The following is a 22,721-nucleotide window of genomic DNA, read 5'->3' on the forward strand; positions in this document are numbered from 1 at the left end:
GTGTTAAGAGGTGTTGTAGCGAAGTGAGGCCTCTGTAACTTTGCGGATATGCAGATCTATAGTCCAGCGATCGGATCGGCCTGCTGATGCTCGGGTGCAGGTCGTAGCTGAGTCGTTTTCATTGACATGCAGTGAAGAGTCACTCAAATCATCGCCAAGACCTCAAAAAAGTAGGTAGGATGTCCCACCTGTGGCTCAACGGCCACCACACCAGCCACAACCAGTAGCCACACCTAACGCCTGGGCCATTCACGTGCCGGAGCTGCAAGGCTGACCTCGGCGCGGATATTCAATAGTCCCCCGCAATGTTGCCCCTGAGCTCATCGGACCTCGGGTTGTTGACCCCGGGTTGGGTTGCTGGGGGTGGATGGCCTCAGCTCCACCCTCTTGTTGATGTTGGCGATACCAGCCACCGCGTTACTGATGAGCTGTATTTGACCATAAGATTTCGTTTTCATCGAGGCGGCGTCATCAATCCGTCGCAATTACCAACAAGAAGTACCCCTCGAATCTTCAACGACGTTACGAGGCCCTCCGCCCCCCTCTGCCACCGGCGCGTCCCCTCCACCTAGCGATGCGACAGTGCGCCGCTTAAATGTCTCCCGATCATGGATCGTCGCGGTCGCGACGGGGAGTTTGGAGCCACTGGGTGCCCCTCGCAGTTACTCTCACGGTCGCGACTGTGGGTGTAGCAGCTTGGGTATGGAGCCAACGAAAGGACGAAGATGAAGACGAGCACCTTGCTGGACTCGACTACGACAACCAAGCTTATGGCAGCGGCCAGGCCCGCCGCTCGGGGGACTTGGGTCGGGGCGATACCAGAGGACCGGAGAAAGGACCGCGATCCGAAGAACAGACTCACGGCATTAGGCAGGTGGATGAAGAAGCAACAAGCTCCGGAGGCTGGCGACAGTTCATCGACTCGACAGGTAAGAGTGTAGCCGCCGGCGTCGCAGCTACAGGCACAGCCATGGGCAAAGCCTTGGCCTCAATTCGCGAAGAAGACAAGAGTCAATATGGCGATGGCAACCCCTGGTCGGAGGAAGCAGATGCTAAGAGAGAACGAGCGCCTGCGACGGCACCCTCGCCCCTCGTTGGTGGCAAGCGACGCAAGACTGTCGCTATCGTAGTCTCTGCCGATACTCAGATTGGACCCGAGGATGAAGACCCATTCCACGAGCACGCGGTAAGGAAGCCTGACATTGAATCCATCTTGGGTTACTAACATGGCACCCAGTCTATCTTGTCGCACATTCCCCGACACAACGACTTTTCCAAAGTCAAGGTCTTTGTTTTGATCTACGCTCCAGGTCTGAAGGACACTACAGCGGATACTGCTACGAGTAACCTTCCACCAGCTTCACTCAGCTCTTCATTTTCTAACATCGGACACGATCAAGCTCAAACTCCTGGCGAGGAAGTGAAGAACCCTATGTAAGTTGTTACCCTGTTTATGTGGAATCCTACTAACCTTTCAGGTCTTCTGGAAGCCCTGGGTTCAACTCTGTTTACTCGCAGGCTTTGGCTCTGGTTGAGAAGGAGACCATGGTTCTCCCTTTCACCACGCCCAATGGCCATGTTCACATCCTCCGTCATCTTCAGCCGGAGGTCATTTACCTCCAGAAGGCCCTGTCTGGAGAAGACGGCAGCACCATCACGACTCTCCAGACCTGGCTTCGTCACGATGTCATCCTCGTTGTCGGGGCCGACGGTGGCTCTGGTGGTCTGGCAGATAGTGAGTCGGAAGCTGAGAGAGCTGGAAAGAGTCAGGAGTGGTGGCAGAGGCCTGAGAGAGTTGGCCGAGGACGCGGCGTTGTGGTTGTTGATAGCACTAGGCTAAACGACGACTGGGCACGCCGAGTTCAGGGCCAGGAGTGATTTATGAACTGGCAGAAGATACCAAGCTTTTGACATTTAGTTATGCGAGCAGGATAGGAACTTATGTAGTTGGAAATACGGGACATGCTGCTTTTTGTTGATGAAACTGCTCAGAACCTAGTTGCATGATTATTGACTGAAGAAAATAACCATTATCGATATTTACAACTGCCCGCCTCAACTCCCTCGAATTCCCATCCAACACTCTCCCGATGCTGGTTGCCGCGCTCACGTGACCCAACCTTCGGCGTCAGCCACCTCAGGCCAGGGAACGAACCGCACCCGTGATGCGGCGACTAAGCGTGCAACTTCATCAAAAGAACACCTGACTACCATACAACACTACAGGCTTCTGCAGACGTCTAGACGGGCGTATCGATTTATCCTTGACCTCTAATAGATCATACCTATTGATTTTGAGTTGCGCTGCATTTGACGACCCGCGCCCTCAACTCCGACCCCCTCGGCTCTTCCAGCGTAACTCCAGGCGACGTGCGACCAACATCCATCATCGATCAAAGGCATCCCGCCCTCGGACCTGGCGTCGCGCCATTGCGAATCCATCATCCATGTCTGCGCCGTGATATCATCACTTTGATTGACATCGATCTGATAACGGCGGCCGCGAGAAGCCGTCTTACCTGCTGCCCCCCGCGGCGCAGCGCGACTTCAACACGATGGCGCCAGTCGGACCTGTTGTCCATCAAAATGTCGCCACAAAAGCCAAACGTCCCATCCCACCGGGGATCCAGACCAATGGAGTTATATCTTCTTCAAAATCCTCACCCTCTCCGTCAATGTCGGCAAAGAAACCTCCTCCGAGCGCGAAGCAACCGCCGCACTCTGCCAGCGAGCGGGCTATAACCGCGTCAACCGTGCGGCCCATCAACCGAGCACGCCGAGAAACTGCATCGCAACTCGCCGGCAGGCATTCAAGAAACAGCGCTGGCCTTCGCTCAGCATCCATGGCTGCAGAGACAACGCCGCACGATGCGGAGCCTCCACCTTATGGTATACCACCCTGCTGACTGACGTCTTGTCCGGTTAGCCGCTAACTTGCCCACAGTGGTTACCGACAGCTACATCCTGAAGAAGTTCGCCGGTCGGCCACCATCACTTATAATTCATATGCACCCGACACATTTTCGATTCGATAACCAAGATGGCATGTTTCCGTACAAGTCACCGATGAAACTGTTCCTCGATCACCTCCGGAGTCGCACGGTTCCTCACGACCTTCTCCAATATCTTACTGATGCGGGTGTGCCATTCTACGAAGGCTGTCTCATTGTTCAAGTCCACGACCACAAGTCCGTCGCCCAAGCAAAGGATGTGTCCAAACCCACACCACCCAAGGGCTCGGTGGTGCCGTCGTCCATACACAATTACAACCAATATCTCACACCTTCCCCCTTTGTCCCTTTTCCCAAGGAAAGTTTGTCCTCGGACGGCAACGTTAAGGGTGGGGATTCGAAGGACAAACCCGCTGAAGAAAAGAACAAGGAAAGCATTGTTGCCGCTCCCGCTCCCGAGGATGTGAAAGGAAAGACGACAAAACCGAAAGTGTTTACGGTTGTACTGCATCCTACTGCACTCAGCCTCCAGATGGACTTGTTGATCAAGGGCTCTACTCCCAAGGACAGCGACGGCATCTCTGCCATTCCACCTCCAACACCAATGTCCATAGTCCCGCCAACGCCGACTGCCACCAGCATGCCACCACCGGCTAAGCGACAGAAGCGTGAAAAGACGGAACTCGACGGGAGCAACATCCATGCTGCAGAGGGCCAGATTCTACTGGCTACGACTGCACCTTTGATGCTGGAGCCAACCAAGAACATCGAGGAAACCATTGTTCTCCTCGAGGCAATGTCCCACCCCAAGCACTCTGAAGCGCCGCCACAGCCTAAGACTCGTAAGAGGACTGTGGCCGAGGTGGCTGCTGATGAAGCCGCAGCCGCCGAGGAGGAACGCTACATGCTCTTTGGCGACGAGCGGTTGTCTTCAAGTGTTGCTGGCGCTCAGAATGGCGGTACAGCAGACGGAGATGCCTCGGGAGGTGCAACGTTTGAGCCAAGATTCGAGAGATTCAAGGTTCTCGCCGATATCAAGCGAGAACACGCCGAGAAGAAGGAGCAAGAGAAGCTCAAGCAGCAGGAGAACGACCGAAGACTCCAGCAACAGAGACAGCAGCAGCAACAGGAAGCGGTTGTATTGGCCCAAAGACAGGCTGCAGAGCAAGAGCGCACTCGACGAGAAGCTGCTGCTAGGGAGGCTCAGTTACGACAAGCAGAGGCTCAGCGACAAGCGCAAGCCCGCGCGGCCGCCTCTACGCCAAGCAACCAGAACAATGCCAGACCCAACACGGCTCAACCCCAGCATGCCCATCCCCAGAATAACACAATGGCGAATGGAGTCACCAACGCAGTCAACGGGGCCACACAAAACGCCGTTGCCAATAACCCACAAAACCAGGCCCAGGCTCAACCTCAGGCCCAACCCCGGTTCCAGGCTCAGATCACACAACCGCCGGCCTCTTCTCCCGCTGCTCGGCAAGGTACTCCTCAAAACATGTCGTCTCCTATGGTCGCGAGCGTCCCAATGCAGCAGACCAACTCTGGAATGGCAGTAAGCCCACCACGGCCAGCCTCGGTTGTCCAGAATGCACCTATGTCGGTGCCCATGGCGCATAACATGTCTTCTAGAGGCAGCCAGCAGAGCCATCCATCTGGAACACCACGCATCCCTCACTCTACGCCTAACATCTCTCATGGCACGCCTATCAACCGACCTGCGATGACGTCTACCCCTCGCATGACCCAGGCCAGCCCGCCCCCTAACATGATGGCGCAAAATTCGCAGATGGGACAAGCCATGATGATGAACAACCAAAACATGAACCAGGCGAACCAGCAGGCCATCGCCCAAGTCGCGGCTCACCAACGAGCCATTGCTCAGCAGCAACACATGGCGGCAATGCAGAATGGTGTTAATAACGGCAACATGAACGGCCAAATGTCACCCCAGCAGCAACAACAGATGATGCAGATGATGCAACGCCAGTTGATGTTGCAACAGCAGGCGCAACAATCCCAGGGACAGCATCAGCAGGCACAGCAAGGCAACATGATGACCCAGCAACTGGCCCAGCAGTATGCCCAGCAGATCCAGAACATGTCGGGCAACCAGATGCGGCAGATGACGCCACAGATGCAGGCTCAATTCCAGCAAATGATGCGCATGCAGCAGGTTAATGGCCAAATGGGTAACAACATGCAAGGCCAGGTTAACGGCCAGATGATGAACGGAAACAACGTGAACATGCAGGCTCTTCAGGCCATGCAGCAGCAACAGGCTCAACGGCAGGCTCAGGCGCAACAAGCTCAGCAGCAGCAGCAACAGCAGAACCAACAGCAGCCTCAGCAAGGACAGCAGCAAATGGGTAATAACCCCATCCAGACTCAGATCCAGCATAATGCGCGGGTTATCTACCATCAACTGTTGCAGCAAGCCATTCTCAAACACGGGTCTCAAGACAGGATCCCGGCGGAGATCAATGAGAAGCTCAAGCAAACCAGCATCTCACGAGCTCAAAATCTGTTCCAACAAGGGATGATACAGCGTAGGAATCAGCAACAGCTCATGATGCAACAGCAGCAGCAGCAGCAAATGCAGCAAATGCAACAACAGCAGATGCAGCAGCAACAGTTGCAGCAGCAGCAAATGCAACAGATGCAAGGAATGAACGGCATGATGGGTCCCCAAGGAGGGATGTGAGGAGTGTCGGGCGGAGAAAGGAATGGACACGACAAGCAACAAGCTTGATTTGCATGGGCTGAGTTGGAGTTTCGGCCGGGCAGTGTATTTGTTATTTTTTTTTTCAAGGGTTCTCTTCGACTTTGGGAGTTGATGTTTTATACCCCGCGGAAAGCGTTGAATTCGGATCAAGGGTTTTCAATCAAGGCCATCGTCAATGGAATGGATACGTGTATGGCTCTCACAAGATGGGTGGGCTTGGTCATTAATTGCTAGGAACGGCAATGGGTTGGTTGTTGCATGGTGTTTTCGGATACGTTGGGAGATGATCGTTTTGCCAAATAGTCTTAAAATGGATGCTTTCACGAGTGTATCGACAGGTTTAGGTAATGAGTATAAACTTGATGAGTTATTCTTTGATCAGCTTGAAGCAACTTGAGACAGACATCTTGAAGGTTGGTGTTGGGTGCGCAGTCGCGTCGGGTGTCACGTGCGTGGAAGTGCCGGCGCAAGATGACACAAGTGCCAAGGCCGAGAGAGCAAGCTTGGTCATGTCGTCGACGCTAGAGACCCAAACCCGCGATAGCTCAAACTCCAGGCAACGCAACGTGACCATTTCATCACGCATCTGCTCAACGGCACGCGACAGATATTCCTCCGACAGTCCCTTGGTCCTGACAAGGCAGCAGCATTTCCACGGTTCCTTTTCATCCGACTTGCCGCATCACCCCCGGCTTCGTCCTTCTTTCTATTGACACTTCTCCTATCTCGTCGTCCAGATGCATCGGCCGGAGCTATTCTCGTTTCTGCTGCCTCTGCTGGCCACGTCGGTTTACGGCGCAGAGAACCTCGACTGCTCGAATATCCGGGTAGACGGCCAGAAGTTTGACCTGTCCAAGCTCAAAGGCGCGCACTCGGTTGTCACGACCCGCTTCGAGCCCAGCACCAACACTACGGATCACTACAACACAACATACGCATTGGACGTGTGCGGACCTCTAGAGAAGAAGGGAGAAAACAAGTGCCCCAACGGCACGAGAGGTATGTATCGAGCTTGATACTTGCGCTGGAAGCTCGAAAACTGACTGATGGCAGTGTGCGCCGTCACTCACCTTCTCAGCAACGACACCAAAGGCGAGTCTGATACGGTCGTAAAGGTGGTAGCCATAGCGGGTAACCTCGAGAACGCCGGCGGCTCCCGATTTGAAGTGACTCCCACAAGACTCAAGACGAGCGACTCGAATTCCGATAGAAAAAAGGAGGGCCTTCGGCTGGTTCTCGGTGGTGGAAAGTATCCCCTCAAGGGCAGTGGCACCCTGCCAAAGGAGATAACGGATCAAAAGGCCATTATCGAGTTCCTCTGCGACCCGGACAAGGAGGGCACAGAAGGAGAATGGGTCTGGGGGGAGGGAAGCGGCAAGCTCAAGGCCCGAGACGATGAGAAGAAGGAGGGCGATGACAAGGAGAAGGAGGGCGATAAAGACGGTGATAAGGGCGGCGAGGAGTCTACGATTGAGCACCAGCTCAAGCATGACAATGCCACCCTCATCTGGGACGGCTATGAGAGGGAGAAGAACGTTGATGTCCTGCGCCTGACGTGGCACACCAAGTACGCCTGCGAGAGCCAATCTGAAGGTGGTGATGGTGACAGCAGCTCCCACTGGGGCTTCTTTACCTGGTTCATCATTATGTGAGTATCTCACGTCGATTCTCATGCCACACACTAACATTTTTTTTTTTTTTTTTTGCAGCGCCTTCCTGGGCATCGCCGGCTACCTAATCTTTGCATCCTGGATCAACTTTACCCGCTACGGCGCCCGAGGTTGGGATCTCCTCCCCCACAGCGACACCATCCGCGACATCCCATACCTACTCAAGGACTGGATCCGCCGGGTCCTCAACACCGTGCAGGGCACCGGCAGTCGAGGCGGATACAGCGCGGTCTAAGCATAGGCGTGTGTTTGCTTTTCATATTTCATTTACACCGCGGTGAAATGGCCTATCCTGGCCTGTTAGGGAGGGATTTGGTACGGCGCTTCAGGCTGGACAAGCTTGCTCTCTGGTTGGAATTGTATACATAGTGTGGTGATTTTTTTATCGTCATGGGCTGGGGGTTTCTTCAACATGTAATTGGGTGTTTAGATTCAGATTCAGAGAGGCAATGCAGTGCTGGGTTTGTGGCCCGGTTGTTTGATGCTGGGCATGCAGTATTTCCAATGAGCCGATAGTGATATTGAGCTGTTTAGACCACGATGATGATGGGATCCTTGTCATTGTCATGGTATAAGCCATAACCCATAAGTCTACCATGACTATTCGGCCCCAGTTCCAAGGTCCGGAACTTGCTCCGAGGCTCATGATACAAACACCATGACTGAGCTAAAGTGCCGCAAGTTAAGGCACAACCGAGGTCCCCCACGGGTTTTCTTTTTCCTAAAGAACATGGATCACACCTGTATCTGAATCATACTATATCCCTCTATCCCACGAAAAAGAACGGGATGACTAGGTCAAAACGTGGGTATAAGCTCCGTCCAAAATGGGGCCCCCTCAGCTAAAGCGCGCGGGATGCAGGCAGTTCGCCGTGACTCTAAGCATGCAAGAGACGACGAAAAAGGGAATGATTCCAAATAATGAGCCAATTGGATCCCTGTCGCTCTTTTTTGACTCTGTTCCTGGGTGAGTCGAATATGTGAGCAAGTCTTCAGCTGCGATAGCGGAGGTGTTTTTTCTTTTATCGATAAGATCAACAACCACAAATAATTCTCATCCCCCTCCAAACCCCTCTACCCCTTCAACCACACTCTCTCTACCTTGCTCGAACGATAGAATCCTACGAGGAAGGAATTCAATCACTCATAATGGCTTTCCGACTTCCCGTACGATGCCGATTGGCGTCCATCGCCGCCGCGTCTCGCCCTCGGATCGCCTACCGAGCCCTCTCTTCGCTCCCCAACGCCGACCCCTCGCCCGAGTCCAAGAGCGCCGCCATCGTCAACGAGCACGCGCCGTACATGGTTGCTACATACGCCCGCCCTCCGCCTGTGTTTGTCAAGGGTGAGGGATCGTGGCTTTGGGATGCAGAGGATCGCAAGTTTTTGGATTTCACCGCCGGTATCGCTGTCAATGGCCTCGGACACTGTGATCCCGAATTTACCAGGCTCTTGGCCGAGCAGGTATGTTTGAACAACAATTAGCCAACGATATGATATTGACTTGTGTGTGTTGCAGGCCAAGACGCTCGTTCACGCTTCCAACCTCTACTACAACCCCTGGACCGGCGCCCTCTCCAAGCTCCTCGTCGAAAAGACCCTCGAGTCGGGCGCCATGCACAACGCCGCCTCCGTCTTTGTCTGCAACTCTGGCTCCGAGGCCAACGAGGCCGCCATCAAGTTTGCCCGCAAGGCCGGCAAGATTACAGACCCTTCAGGCGAAAAGGTCGAGATCGTTTCCTTCAAAAACGGCTTCCACGGCCGCACCATGGGCAGTCTCTCCGCTACGCCCAACCCCAAATATCAGAAGCCGTTTGCGCCCATGGTTCCTGGGTTCAAGGTTGGAAACTATAATGATGTTTCGGGTATTAATGACCTTGTTACTGAAAAGACGTGCGGTGTCATTGTTGAGCCTATTCAGGGTGAGGGCGGCGTTACCCCCGCGACTGAAGAGTTCCTCGTTGCCCTCGCCAAGCGCTGCCGTGAAGTCGGCGCTGTGCTCATCTACGACGAGATCCAGTGTGGTCTCGGCCGAACGGGCACCTTCTGGGCTCACGGCACTCTTCCTAAGGAGGCTCACCCGGATATCCTCACTACTGCCAAGGCCCTTGGTAACGGATTCCCCATCGGAGCGGTGCTCGTGACGCAAGACGTGGCGGATAAGATGAAGGTGGGCGACCACGGAACCACCTTTGGCGGTAACCCTCTCGCCTGCCGATTGGCGCACTACATCGTCGGACGTCTCTCCGACAAGCAGCTCCAGGCCTCGGTGACAGCCAAGTCGGAGGTGTTCCGACAGCGTTTCACCAAGCTCCAGGAGAAGTACCCAGAGCTGGTCAAGGAAGTCCGCGGCCGAGGTCTCATCCTCGGTCTCCAACTCTCCGAGGATCCTACGCCCATCATCAAGGCTGCTCGCGAGAGGGGCCTGCTCATCATCACAGCCGGCACAAACACCCTTCGATTCGTGCCGAGCCTGACAGTCACGGATGAGGAGATTACCCAGGGTCTGGATATCCTTGAGGCTGCCATTGAGGCGACTCGGTAAAAGAGAGGATGTAGAGCTCGGTGTTGGAGGTGTTGGATATTTTGAGTTTTCTTGTTCTTGGTTCTGTTGGGCACTGGTTAAGATTTGGGTTGAGGAGCGTAAAAGTAAGGTTAGATAATAAGACAAATACCATTCACTTACTGTCTTGCAGACGTGTGGTTTAAAAAAGGGCCGGCTTGATATGACCTAGTATTTAAACCCTAACCGCCTCATTGATTTGCTCTGTGTTATTCCCTTCAACATCAACAACCCATGGAGCTCCCTCCAGCTGGGTATTCATCTCTGAGAGCATTGTCTTTATAACCAGCACCACCGTCGATGGATTCTGTTGCCCTTAGTACCTGTTCTTTTCAACATAGCCGCGGCGAAGTCGCTCTACGTCGTCGTCACCATTGTACGGTGTCGCTTGTGTTTTGAGACAGTTTGCTGCTGTTCGATGAGCTATGATGAAACGGCCTTGTAAGGCTCTGAGCTCATATGACTTGACAGGTTGAGATATTCAAGGGAAGCTCAACTTCATCAAGCGGTGAAGCACAATACATTCACGTCAAGTCTTCAAGTCCAAAATTGCGAGAAAAGTAACCAAAAAAAGTCATCCAGATGTCAATTCATGCATGGCTGTATATGTCCGCAAACCCAACTAAACCAAAAGCAATGCTGTGCAACCAAAATCACACCGCACGACGCCAGAGCCTTATCCTCACACCGAGTGATCGATGATGTCCTCTATCCTCATCTTATCTAGCAAATAGCATGGGTCTTGCCAGTCTTGCCCTGGAGCGAATGTTGCTCGTTCTATGCATGTTAGTCGGTATTCTTTAGGGATTGAGGCTGGTAAACTTACAGTGTAGACAGGGTGGCCGTGCTTCCCCCGGCCCATGGAGCTGACGTGGTTCTTGATGTACTCTTCCCTCTTGCGGATGGACTCTTGGTCTGTCTCCTTGAGAAGACCGTGGCAGAGCTTGATATCGGCGATAAGAGAGTCGCAACGGGTCTTTGTGAAGTCCTCACGGACAACGACACGGAGCATCTTGACACCCGAGTTGGGAGCCATGGTGTAAGCGGGGACGACCCATCCTCGGGAGCGGAGGTGGTGGGCGAGGGCAAACTCGTCGTAGTAGCGGTCGGGGTCACCGCCCTCCTCGGTAGTTCGGAAGCGGAAGGCCACGAGAGGAAGACCGGCACCCGAACGTTCTGACATGATGACGAAGCCGAGGTTCTCGAGTGTCTCGGTCAGGTAGTCGGCCGTTCGGGTCAGGTTGCTCATGATGGCGCGGTAACCGTGCTTACCCAGACGGATGAGCTGGTAGTACTGGCCAATGACCTGTGAGGCACCCTTAGAGAAGTTGAGGGTGAATGAAGACTGGTCGGCACCAAGGTAGTTGATGTTGAAGACAAGCTCCTGAGGAAGGTAGTCGGGGGATCGCCAGATGACCCAACCGACACCGGGGTAGACAAGGCCGTACTTGTGTCCAGAGACGTTGATGGAGATGACCTTTTCACACCGGAAGTCCCACTCAAGATCGGGGACGACGAAGGGAGCGACGAAGCCACCGCTAGCAGCATCGACGTGAATGGGGACGTCGATATTTCGCTCGATGAGGAGGTCGTTGATAGCCTTGATATCCTCGTACTCACCAGTGTAGGTGGTACCAAGGATACAGCACATGCCGATGGTGTTCTCATCGCACAGGTCAACAGCCTCATCAGGGTCCATGACGAAGCGCTCAGGCGTGCAGTAGACGAGCTTCTCCTCAATCTCAAAGTATCGAGTGGCCTTTTCCCAGCAGACCTGGACGGCAGAAGACATGACGATGTTGGGGTGCTCGGTGCTCTTGCCCTCGGCGATTCTGCGGTTCTTCCAGCGCTTCTTCATGGCCAGGACGCCCAGCATGATGGCTTCTGAAGAGCCGACGGTGGATGTGCCGACAGAGGTGCCTGGGGGAGCGTGGAAGAGGTCACCAATCATGTTGACACATCGGTTCTGGATGTCGGCAGACTGAGGGTACTCCTCATAGTCGATAAAGTTCTTGGAAAAGGACTCTGACATGAGCTTCTCGGCTTCATCTTCCTGTAAGCGTGTGTTAGTGAGCTATGCAGTGACGTTGGTGATGGTGGAGTGTGGCTTGCGTCCCCTCCCCAGAGCCAAGAGAGCCAAGACGTGGGACCGGCTCCCGCGGGCGGGTGGGGAACACATGCATTGGCGTGAGACGGGAGCTGTGCTAGCACGGAAGAGAGAAGCCGATGAGTTGGCTACGTACCATGTAAGTGGTGACGAAAGAAGCAAGGCTTTATTACCAAGTTAGTATTCAGCTTGTTTTGTGTCGTATGCAGGTTGCTTACTTGAGCATGGGGTTGTTGTCGAGGCTCAGATCGTCCTTGATCATGCGATAGGCGATATCGCGGGGCATCTCGCACTCTGGCATATGATGCCGGGGCAGGTCCATGCCCGCAAAGCGGGATCCGTAGACGCTGGTGGTGAACTCGTCCTGGTAGCTGGCCAGCTGCAGGGGAGGTCTCCGGGAGGCGCGGGAGCTCGTGGACTTGACCGAGGCGGCGTCCGAGTCGTCGCGGGCGCGGACGACCGAGAGGTGAGCCATGCTGTCGATGAAGGAGGGGGTAACAGCACCGTTGCCGTTAGAGGTTGGGTGGTGGCCGTTGGAGAAGTAGCCGTTGGAGTGGCCGTTTGTCTTGATGAGGTTTCCCTCGTCGTCGGTCTCGATCACGGCGGGGGAAGGAACCTCGTTAGGTTCCGTACTTTCAACAAGACTCATGGTGAAGGAGAAGAAGAAAGGAGGAGGGGGAAAAGAAGAGGGGAAGCTCTGGAGATAGGTACAGCAAAGGCAACTGTTTGCGTATGGTGTGGCGTAGGGTTAGGAACTCAATCCGATGACGGCAAGCCGCAGATGGTAGTGGGGGATGACAAGTCGGTAAAAAATGACCTGAATAAGAGGATTGTGTGTCTGGATGGAATGCTAAGAGCGGATGGGAGGGGAATCAAGACTGAATGTGAGGACGAGCCATGGACTTTTTAAACAAAAAGGACTCAGCTCAGCTCAGGTCACAGAAAGAGGGAAATAATACGCAACGGGAACAGCATGAGTGAGAATGGGGATGGGGCAAGGCGCTGTTGACCGTCGTGCCTGAACCCGACCGAGTCTCTCCGTGCTTCGAGGCCATCCCAGACCATAGAGTCAACTGTGCGCAAGAGATCCATGTCCCAGTAAATCCATCCGTCCATCAATCGACAGTACCTAAAGTCCCTCCCTGTAGTACCGCTCGTACAGTACCGTCCCATCTACCGCGCCACCAACCGCTGAGAGATACCCCCAGAATACATGACAACTACATGAGGACTTGCTCACTTTCACTCTCCCTATTTTACAGTACCATTTCCCTCCCGGACAACCATTCGCCGGGGGATCAAGGGCCCATGTTTCTCGGTGATATTGGTGCTTTGGGCTGACTTGGGCCTCCAAACGACGCACACCTACGCCGCCTTACACCTACCTTACCTTGCCGTCCAATTCAGGACACCACTCTCTCTCCTCGTCCCATATTCGCTTTGCTTTAGACCGAAATCCCTCATATTCGAGAGCTTCCTTTCTTTTCCTTCTACTTTCGGCCCGCGGCGGGCGGGCGGCCTCTATCCCCAGCAACGCCCCAACCCAACCCCCCAAATCCCCCGTGTCGGCTCACCTCACCTCACCTCACCTCACCTTATGCGACCAACCCAACCCCTTCGGTCACCCACGCCCCCCGGGGACTTGATGCCGAAAGAGGATTACGGTCTTTCTCTCTTACTCTTTGACGAAAAACATGCGCTCTTTTTTTGTGTGTGTGTTTCGGCTTCTGGTCTCCGGAAAGCCGCAAGGGTCGGTGAGAGAGAGGATACCTGCTAGGGTGTCCTCAAGGTAAAGAAAATGGTGGCCGAGCATCCGATTTCCTCCACCGACCCCAATCTAGGATTTGTCCTTCTGGAAACAAGCCCCGGGTCAAAGGGGAAAGACCCATACGGTGTCCCTTTGAACGTGTCATCATCGCCGGTGAAGTTGTAGTTTTGCCGCATCGGAAGACACACAGGTCGGGGCTCCATCGAGAGACATGCCCCCAAGGATGCGATCCCATTTGGCGATGGGCGATGGGGGATTGTGACATACTACGTAGAACGTAGCATAAGAGATGTATCTGCATTGCCCCCCCTTTCCCCAGCTCGAGTCGGTGTGAGATGGGGATGAGACGGATGTTGTGCTTTCTTCCATCTGGGCGGGCGCATCTGGCGGGCGCTTCAACCTCGCATGTGGGCACATCTACACCTCCCGTCTCGTGTTTCTGTCTTTCCGTACCCTAGACAACCTGCTTCTTCAAGACCAGGCAGCATCACCAACAAGAGATCCTCTCCAGAGTTCCCAATGCTCTGGGACGACCTGCAGTGCAGAGGCGCCCCTTGCACTCTCCTCCCCTGGGGCCCGCTCACCCCATATCCGTGGCACTTGGGAGCATCAATGACGCAAGTTTGCAGAGCTCATGGCTGAGTCGAGAAAGTCGGCCATGTTCTTTTCTCTTGCTTTCTTTTTTAACACCTCTTTTCTCCTGACACATCGTGTCTCCTCAGGTCTCTCCTCAGTTGTACCTGTTCATGATACTTTGTCTCCTCAAACCAACAATCGTCCCATAAACATAGGTACCAAATTCGTCTACAGGGCTGAGATGGGAAATATCGGGCACGGCAGCCCGGGGCAACAGGCCCTCGCGGCCCAATCACGGAGGTTGCCGGCCGGCCGGCGGGGGACCCACCGGGGGTGTGAGCCGCCGAACGGGCAACATGGGTTATCGACGGGTTTACCTCTTCACTGACCTCACCTTGGCCTGTTCTCCTTCTCACCGCGGTATTGAGCAAGGTCTACAGTACTCTTCCGTTTGACCTTTGCGGAAGCGCATCTCTTCCGCAAGAGACCCATATGAACTACTGTACTCCTGTAAGAGACGGCCTGTATGTCAACAAACGCCAACACATCAGTAACAAATCCACTCAACAGACATCTCTTAAAATAACATTCTCCAAGATTATTATACCACGTAGTTAAAGTGTCAAGTGGGAATCTACTCAACCAAACGAAAGAAGAAAAAAGGGGGCCTTGTTTCTCCGTGAGGTGCTTTACGTCCCGAATAACCTGACATTCCCAAGTGGCGTGTCTTTTTCTCAACTGTCCGCAAATCCGTTTCCGCATCGAGACCCGTCATCAATGGCATCGAAGAAAAGGAACAAGACCTAGAATACCTATCCCGTACAGAGAGAGGCAGAAAATGCACTCCCCTTGCATCTCCACAACCCAATCGGCCACCTCCCCGTTTTCGTCCCACCCCCAAGTTTGAGTTGGTGATGTTCGCCTTTGACCGGGGAGCCCGTCCTGGCCCTCACCGAGAATCAACAACCCCTGGCATCTGACGCAACGACCGCGCCCCTTTTGTCTTCTGCAATTCTCGGTACGTAGCGGCTTTGCATTGATTATTACACGTGCGTCTCCCCAAATCCCATTGGATTATCCCATTAATAGCCTGAAGCAATTCACACCCCCTGAACCCTCATCCCCCAACCACGGCGTTTCCGTCCGTCTTTCTCATCGCTGCCTTGTCTACCCCCCGGCTAATAACACCACTGTCCCGTTTTCCCGCGACGGTCCGTCCGGCTTTCAATGTCCGCGAACCAATCTCGTACTTCTAGATCAATCGTCCATCTGCTGTTTTTCGCTTTTCGTCCCTGTTTTGAATCCTGGAGCATACAATGCGGTCAACAGTTGAAAGAGATGAGACGTAACGGTCAGGGCCGTTGACTCGTGTTTCCAAATTGTCCCTCACTGTTTCAGCGACTCGGATCGTCTGGAATTCTTCTAGAAGCACCACTGCTTTGAGCTCACCGAGCATTTCACACTGGGCCTCTGCGTTATCATAATGATCTACAGGGCATACCCGTCTCCTAGGTCAAGACTACTGCCGTACATGCCCAATCATACCCAGCCGTGTCAGCCATTCCCGTAAGGGTCTCCCTTCTTTCTCTAACTGCATAAGCGTGCTAAGCTACGTACTGTACTTGTCGTGTCTTCGTGTAACCTGTCAAAGGTACTGTGTATACATCCATGCCCTTCAACAGAAATCGTCAATCTCTCGAGAAACCCTCCCTAGGCCTGTAGCTTGGGCCTCCAGACATCCCTTGGCTCCATACATCGTTTCCCGCCGACGCAACCCGGACATCAATCAGGTTACGCATCATCCCGCTGCATGAACATCTCACCTCGACATCTAACCACCATCGCAAGATCCCCCCTCGGCGCCCGCAACTTCGTGTCCGAGATCCAACCTCTTGGACCCTCGCTGAGTTGAAGCCTTACCTTGCCCTGCCTCAGCTTCCATGTTCCGAAATGGCCAATCTCGGGAACCCACCTGGCCTCTGCTTCAGTCGTCGTCTCCCATCCCCATCCCCGTCAGCCCGCTCGCCAGTCCCTGCATCCGTCGCCCTAGTAGATCGTCGGAGCTGTTGAGCTTGACGAGACTCTTGTTCTTGTTCTTGCTCTTGCTAAGACTCTTCTCCCGCTTCCGACGAATCCCATTCTTCCCGTTCTTTTCCCCATTCACCTGTCCATTCGGCAATGCCCGTGGTGTCGTGTTTCCACTCTCGCTATCATCACCCTGCGCCGGCGTCGAGTATTGCTGCTTCGCTTGAGGCGGTGTCTGCGTTGAGCTCCTCCTCTGGTTCATCTTTGTCATGCTAATCTCGAGAGGCTTGTCTTCCTCTCCACTCGACTCTGTCCGCAGATGCCGTCCCTCGTCTCCATTGAGTCCGAAGCCATTGGATCTTGCCCTTTCTCGCTGAGACCGCCTCACCTTTTGCAGTCTCATAGCCTCGGCGTGCTCAAAGAGCTGATCAAACCAGTCGATACACCTCTCAAAGTGTCTCCAGGCCGGCGGATATACAGTCGGGAACTGCATAAAGCCATGCGACGTTCCAGGGATCAGCATCACCTCGGCTGCATCCCGATCATTGAACTCCGCCTCCCTGTAGTCCCCACGGCCTCTTGCTGCAGATTGGTCCTGGGCGAACGCCGCCTCCTTGGCTCGCCGCAGTCTCCCCGCAAAGATGACGGTGTCGTCAACCAGCGGATCTCGCTCGCCAGTCATAAAGTACGTCTTGGGAAAGTCGACCAACAGGGCCTCGGGTGCCAGCACAGGGCTCAGGAGGTAGTCCTGCGAGAAATCGGGTCGGTTATGCGCCCCAATGTACAAGATGATCATGGCCCTCATCATCTCAGGGGTGAGGACCCTGTCGTTAAAGTACGAGATCATTGATGATGTAGCAAGTCTCGTCTTCATAGGCTCAACTTGATGAGATGAGCGCTTTCCGTTCGGCTCCGGAGTCTCCTTCGGCATACTCAAAGACCGCGGCCCAACGTGAGAGAACTCGGGGTGAGGACTCCGAGGCCCTTGAGAGTTTGCGATCAGAGCTTCTTGAGCTGTCAACAAACTCAGTTTAGGTGGTGGTGGCGAACCATCCTCTTCATCATCAGAGTGGTGAGGTGTTCCCACGAGATCATTATACTGCATGCTCTTTCGGCGCATGATGGTGCGATTCGTTCCTCTCATCTTGCGATCTCGAATCAACGACATTTGCTCATCCGTCATCCAGTTGCCGATATTCATATCCAGAGCAGGATAGAAACAAACCAGCCCATCTGGGGCTGGCAGCTCGGCTCTTCCCGAGGGTCTACGGAACGCTGGATGTCTTGTCTCAAGAATCATGAGCGTTGCCGCGACTGCGAGGTTTCCTCCAGCGCTGTCCCCTGTAATGATGACTCGGGGAATTTCCGTTCCAGGTAGGCCTACACATCTGCCCTTGGTGTTTACGATAGTAGTGTAAACGTCGAAGCACTCGTTCAGGGCATAGGGGTACGGAAACTCGGGAGCCTTCTTGTAATCAAGACTGAGGACAGGCAATCCCGACTTTGCTGCCCAGGAGAACAACTTGTCGTCGTTGCATCGAGGGTCCATGGCAACGAAACCACCACCAGGAATATCCAGGATCAACCTGTCATGACGCTCCAGCTCTACCAGAGGTCCATCATAGTACAGCCATGCCAACACAGGCTCCTTGTAGTCACTATCGGCGGGTCTCGGAATTCGGATCTGCCTCGGTGGCCAACGCATGAAACGGGGACGCATGAGCCCCTGGAAGAAGCTCAGATATGGGGACGTGCCCTTGTTCCAAGAGACGCGGAGGTGTTCAACGGTAATCATGCCCCTGACCTTGCGGACCTTTTCGTCGGCCTTTTCGGCGGCCACAAGGTAAAAGAGGGAGAAGACTATGCTCGCCAGGTCGCGCAGCCACTTGGACCGGATCTTCATTGCCGTCCAGAAACCAGCGTCCAGGGCAGTGAGGACCCAGGTGGCGCGGAAGTAATTGGCGTCGTACATGTTGGCCATAGGCTCCGGGCTAGCCAAGCCGACGAGGGCGCTGAAGTTACGGGCGGCGTATAGGTAGAGCATGGTAATGACGACGGTCTGCCATGCCGTGAGTCGCTTAGAGAAGACCCTAGAGAGCATCTTGGCGCCGGGAGGACCATGCTTGTGGCCCCTGGGGTGTGTGTTAGCCGACAGTCGCGTGATATTACCCCACGGGGAGGACGGGGAGCTGACGGGCTTACTTGACGAGGTAGGCAGTCCAAAAGGTGAGAACGGCGAGGACCTGGAGACGTCGGGACTTGGCCGAGGGCCGCCCGAGGACGTGATCTATCATGATGACCAGACCAAAATTTGATTTGTCGTAGGTTTATCAGATGTCGTCGGTCGAGTCTTGGGGGGCTTTGATGACGAGACAAAGAAGGATCAAGAGAGGTCCAGGCGCATGTTGCTCGGGGTGGGAGAATCGGCCACGTTCACATGAAAGAACGATAACACGAGTCGACGTGGTCCAGACACGGACGACAGGGGATAAATAGCTCCGAAGCCTCGGTCAGAGACGATAACACGAGTCGAGATGTGGTTCTTGTGGTTGGATGATGAAGCGAGGTGTAAGAACAGTCAAAGAGGTGAGATTCAACTCAAAGAAAGAACAAGCAGAAGCATGAAGAAGGAAAACAGGGAGAGAAAAAAGACAAGGCAAAAATAAAATCAGCTGCGCCATCAAGGCGGGCTTCAATTGACATTGGTTCCATCGTCTTGTCTACCAGGCTCGATTCGGCCGCACGAGCCGACGACTCGTGACTCGTGACATTAACGTTCCAGGTTTGAGTTGGGAGCTGAAATGGCTGACATGTGAAAGTGGAAAGTGTCAGACAAAAAGTTGGAGTCGTCGACGAAACGCGGGGGACCTTGCGGGGCGTGATTGGGCGGCCATGACGTCGTATTGTCCGAAGCCCCGAGATAAGTAAACTGCTTCTAGAAAGGCGTCTGATGGAACGGAGGAAAGCATGAATTGAGTATTTCTCCGTCATTCTTCGGGGAGATACATACTCTTTGTGCCTGACGCTTCTCCTCTCACGAGGCCAAAGCCTCCTTTGTCACGACTCGTAAGCCGCCCCAGGCTGAAAAGGATCAAGGTAAGCCTCGATTCTCCAGAACGGCAAGGAATGCATGGCATGGCGCTGCTAAATGCAGGGCACATGATTGATGGCTTGTGGCGGCACGTGTCAGTTCCCCGCAGATTCATAGCCTAGCACCCCGGTGGATATATCATGGGGTACTCTAATGTTGGAGTTGGTCTGTTGATGGAGAATGCTTTTGAGCATGCTGGCATATACAGTGCAACCTGGTTTTCTTTACGGTTGTCCGGAGCATGTCTTGCAGTAGATACTGCTTGGTGGATGTATGGTTACTATAGATGTTGATGTGCCCATGTTAGGTGGGAGAGACAATGGTCAATGGCACAACACCAGACTCTCGGATAGGACGCCCAATAAATCACGGGGTTTACTAACTTAGAAGTCAATACTGTCCAGTGCTTTATGGAAATTCGATAGCATTGACATCGGCACGCTTAGTTGCGGCACTTGATCAACCTCATTCCCTACGCGTATAGGTATAGGGTGATGATGGTCCTTGAGCTGAGCTTCAACCACAAGGATCTGTAGGCGAGGGAACATGATGAAAAGGAATGAATGTTTGCGGGACAGGATAAAAATCGAAAGATTTGAACTTGTTCCTGGTTGTCAATCTCTAAAAGCCCAGCTTGGGTTTGAACGGGGTAAACTATTAGACCTCATTGCTGCAGAGTCCTGGGAGCCAGGAGAACCATCCCCAGCACAACGGATATGGGGGGAGGAGAAGAAAAAAGATCTAATTTGCGACTCCCCCCATACCAATTAATTGAAGAAGGAATAAGAAAAAGTACCCAAGACAAAAAGAAGCATGCTGGGAAGAGCAAAAAATGGAGACTGAGGGATTTGAACCCCCGACCTTCTGCAAGCGCCGATGAAGATGCAAAGCAGACGTGATTCCCCTACACCAAATCCCCTGTTATTGGATGATGCCCGGACCACAAAATACAACCCAAATGCTTGGGTTCGCACTCTCTAACGACACACCACACCTCCGATCCCCTCGAGCTATCTTAGTCTTGAATGCTACCACAACATATGCCAATTTGACTATCCTAAACATTGATTCAATTGCTGATATTTTGGAAAGTGCCTGGTGTCATTGTCTTGGTTCTATGACCGCTTCTATACGCAGTCGGACCGAGTTATGAGAAACACTTGCAGGGTGAGTTGAGCTGAAGCGAACAGCACAATTCAAACATACACCGATAATTGTTTTGGAATAATTGGACCTAGAAGATCGGTTATTGCACTAATTCTCTGTTATAATTGCATCGGCTCGATGACATACATCCGAAACAGTGGCTCTGATCCTCATTTACCATCATCACCATTCACACAGTCTATCAATTTCGGAGCAATCACTGGCTTAATTCAACACGACTCTAATGGTTTCAATTAATCACACAGATCTCTCCGTGCGTAAAGGTAAACTGCCATGTCCAGGGTTCCCGCCCCTGACACATCTTTTTTCGTCCATCAACCATCTCTCAACCGCTTAGAGGTTACCAGCAACAAAGTCGGCAGCGGCCTGAGCATCCTGGCCGTACTGCAAGTGAGCAGCAGTAATGACAAAAGAACCGGAGCAGACGCTGTCGCCAGAGCGGCAAAAGACCTTGCAGCGCTCCTCGGGAACGCCCTGGAAGCCCTGGGACTTGACTATTCACTGTATCAGCCTCTATTTTCTCTGTTCTGGGTTGAAAGAACACTTACAGGGGTCGCCAAAGGTGACGACGGCGGCAATCTTGCTGGTGGTAGCAGCAGGAAGGGACTTGGCCGCGTTGTGGACGAGCATGGCTCCCTGGGAGTAGCCCGAGAGAACGACCTTGGTGTTGGGGCACTTCTTGTAAGCCTGCTCAACAACCGCCACCCTATCTCCAAAGGTTAGACCTGCTTCTGCCGCAACCCAAAAAACTAGCCACTTACATCTTCTTGCCGCCGTCAGAACCAAGAGTCATGATACCCCCGATGCTGGCGGGGTACTCGACACCCTGCACGGCGAGCTTGTCGCTGCCAATCTCCTTGGCGAGGGCCTGGAAGAAGGGAGGTCCGGCGACGCTGCCGACGTTGCCCATCTCCGAGGTGCCACGGGCAAAGATGACGGTCACGTCCTTGCAGGCTCCCTCAAGACCGTTCTGGGTAGAGCCAGAGAAGCCGCTCTGTCGGGCAGCCAGGGGGCTTGCGGCGGCAAAGGGCGCAAGGGCGAGAAGGATGGTCTTGGTGAAGGAAGGCATATTGTGTTTATGTAACTCGGTTGAAGCGAAAGGAGTAGAAACGAATGTGGTCTGAAAGAAGCGAAAGTAAAGAAAAAAAAGGGTTGAAATGGATTGTTGAGGCTGTTTACTGCCAGCATGGCTTCGGGTTTATATGCTTTTTCATCCTCAACGCTCAAACCTTTTCTTTGATCATCCCAACCCTGATATCATGACAAGTTCATCCAAACTCATCTTGAGTCCGCAAACTCTTCCCAAGATGGAAAACCTTACGAATTCCCCATCAACCTCTCACAACTCAGCCCTGCCTCGGCACCAGGCAAACCACCCCGGTCTTTAATCCAGATCGAATAACTTCCCTGTTTGCTGGGTCTAAAAGAGGTTCAATCCCCTGTCGTGGCGTGGGGCCATATCATGGTGAAACGGGGGGCGGCGTTGCCAAGAGGGCCCGATGAAACGGCGGCCCCGGGGGCTCGAGCTGAGGTTGAAACGACGTCTGTCGGTTTGATGTGATGTTTGTGCGTTTCTGTTTCATACAAAATGAAAGAGGCTTGCACTATTCTATGCTTCAATGTCAGCGGGAGATCCACGTCGAGGTACCATTCTTAGCGGGACGTTGAGATGGGGCCGGCCTCACCGGCGCGCTCTTGACGAAATCATCTCATGATTGGAGCCATGTCATGTGAAAGAAACAAAAAAACAGGGAGATTCAAGGTAACATGCATCTGTATAAAACAGCCTCTGATCGATGTTAGTTAATAATCGCGGTATGTGCCTTTTCGGGTTAGCCATTCGATATGCACTGCGCACCACAAGCATTGTAGTTCCCTCTGAAAAGTTCTGTGAAAGGAAGTATGCTCTGGTATTCATGATCCAGCAAGGAAGGAGAACAAGTAGAACATCTGGCAAACTTCTACTTGGCAGTCAGAAAGATGCAGCAGTGATGCACATCCACTCAGAAATCCACCCTTCCCATTCACAGCCTACCCATGCCATTTATGCAACAATTTGTTCATGCCAAGTCAAGTGA

At 53.5% G+C, this 22,721-nt stretch overlaps 6 protein-coding genes across 6 annotated transcripts; 3 read left to right on the plus strand and 3 right to left on the minus strand.

Annotated features, from left to right (window-relative positions):
- Positions 1-595: 595 nt before the first annotated feature.
- MRS44_000244 (uncharacterized protein) lies at positions 596-1,878 on the plus strand (the record flags this gene model as incomplete). Its single annotated transcript, XM_046276895.2, has 3 exons — positions 596-1,186; positions 1,238-1,434; positions 1,479-1,878. 3 exons carry the CDS (start codon positions 596-598, stop codon positions 1,876-1,878), a joined length of 1,188 nt encoding a protein of 395 aa, XP_046129629.2.
- Positions 1,879-2,555: 677 nt separating this feature from the next.
- Positions 2,556-7,581, plus strand: MRS44_000245 (uncharacterized protein; the record flags this gene model as incomplete). Its single annotated transcript, XM_065623954.1, has 6 exons — positions 2,556-2,889; positions 2,945-5,651; positions 6,059-6,305; positions 6,414-6,675; positions 6,730-7,324; positions 7,386-7,581. The coding sequence occupies 6 exons, from the start codon at positions 2,556-2,558 to the stop codon at positions 7,579-7,581; spliced, it is 4,341 nt and encodes a 1,446-aa protein (XP_065479691.1).
- A 914-nt stretch (positions 7,582-8,495) lies between these two features.
- Positions 8,496-9,891, plus strand: MRS44_000246 (uncharacterized protein; the record flags this gene model as incomplete). The annotated part of the gene is made up of 2 exons (XM_046273935.2): positions 8,496-8,810; positions 8,866-9,891. 2 exons carry the CDS (start codon positions 8,496-8,498, stop codon positions 9,889-9,891), a joined length of 1,341 nt encoding a protein of 446 aa, XP_046129626.2.
- A 741-nt stretch (positions 9,892-10,632) lies between these two features.
- Positions 10,633-12,665, minus strand: MRS44_000247 (uncharacterized protein; the record flags this gene model as incomplete). Its single annotated transcript, XM_065623955.1, has 4 exons — positions 10,633-10,686; positions 10,736-11,962; positions 12,153-12,180; positions 12,235-12,665. 4 exons carry the CDS (start codon positions 12,663-12,665, stop codon positions 10,633-10,635), a joined length of 1,740 nt encoding a protein of 579 aa, XP_065479692.1.
- A 3,679-nt stretch (positions 12,666-16,344) lies between these two features.
- Positions 16,345-18,679, minus strand: MRS44_000248 (uncharacterized protein; the record flags this gene model as incomplete). The annotated part of the gene is made up of 2 exons (XM_046273895.2): positions 16,345-18,517; positions 18,588-18,679. The coding sequence occupies 2 exons, from the start codon at positions 18,677-18,679 to the stop codon at positions 16,345-16,347; spliced, it is 2,265 nt and encodes a 754-aa protein (XP_046129624.1).
- A 2,297-nt stretch (positions 18,680-20,976) lies between these two features.
- On the minus strand, positions 20,977-21,712 carry MRS44_000249 (uncharacterized protein; the record flags this gene model as incomplete). The annotated part of the gene is made up of 3 exons (XM_046281424.2): positions 20,977-21,137; positions 21,192-21,349; positions 21,405-21,712. 3 exons carry the CDS (start codon positions 21,710-21,712, stop codon positions 20,977-20,979), a joined length of 627 nt encoding a protein of 208 aa, XP_046129622.1.
- Between the last annotated feature and the right edge of the window lie 1,009 nt (positions 21,713-22,721).

Source organism: Fusarium solani (genome assembly GCF_023522795.1).
Source record: "Fusarium solani strain SB1 chromosome Unknown bctg00000000, whole genome shotgun sequence".
NCBI classification, from domain to species: domain Eukaryota; kingdom Fungi; phylum Ascomycota; class Sordariomycetes; order Hypocreales; family Nectriaceae; genus Fusarium; species Fusarium solani.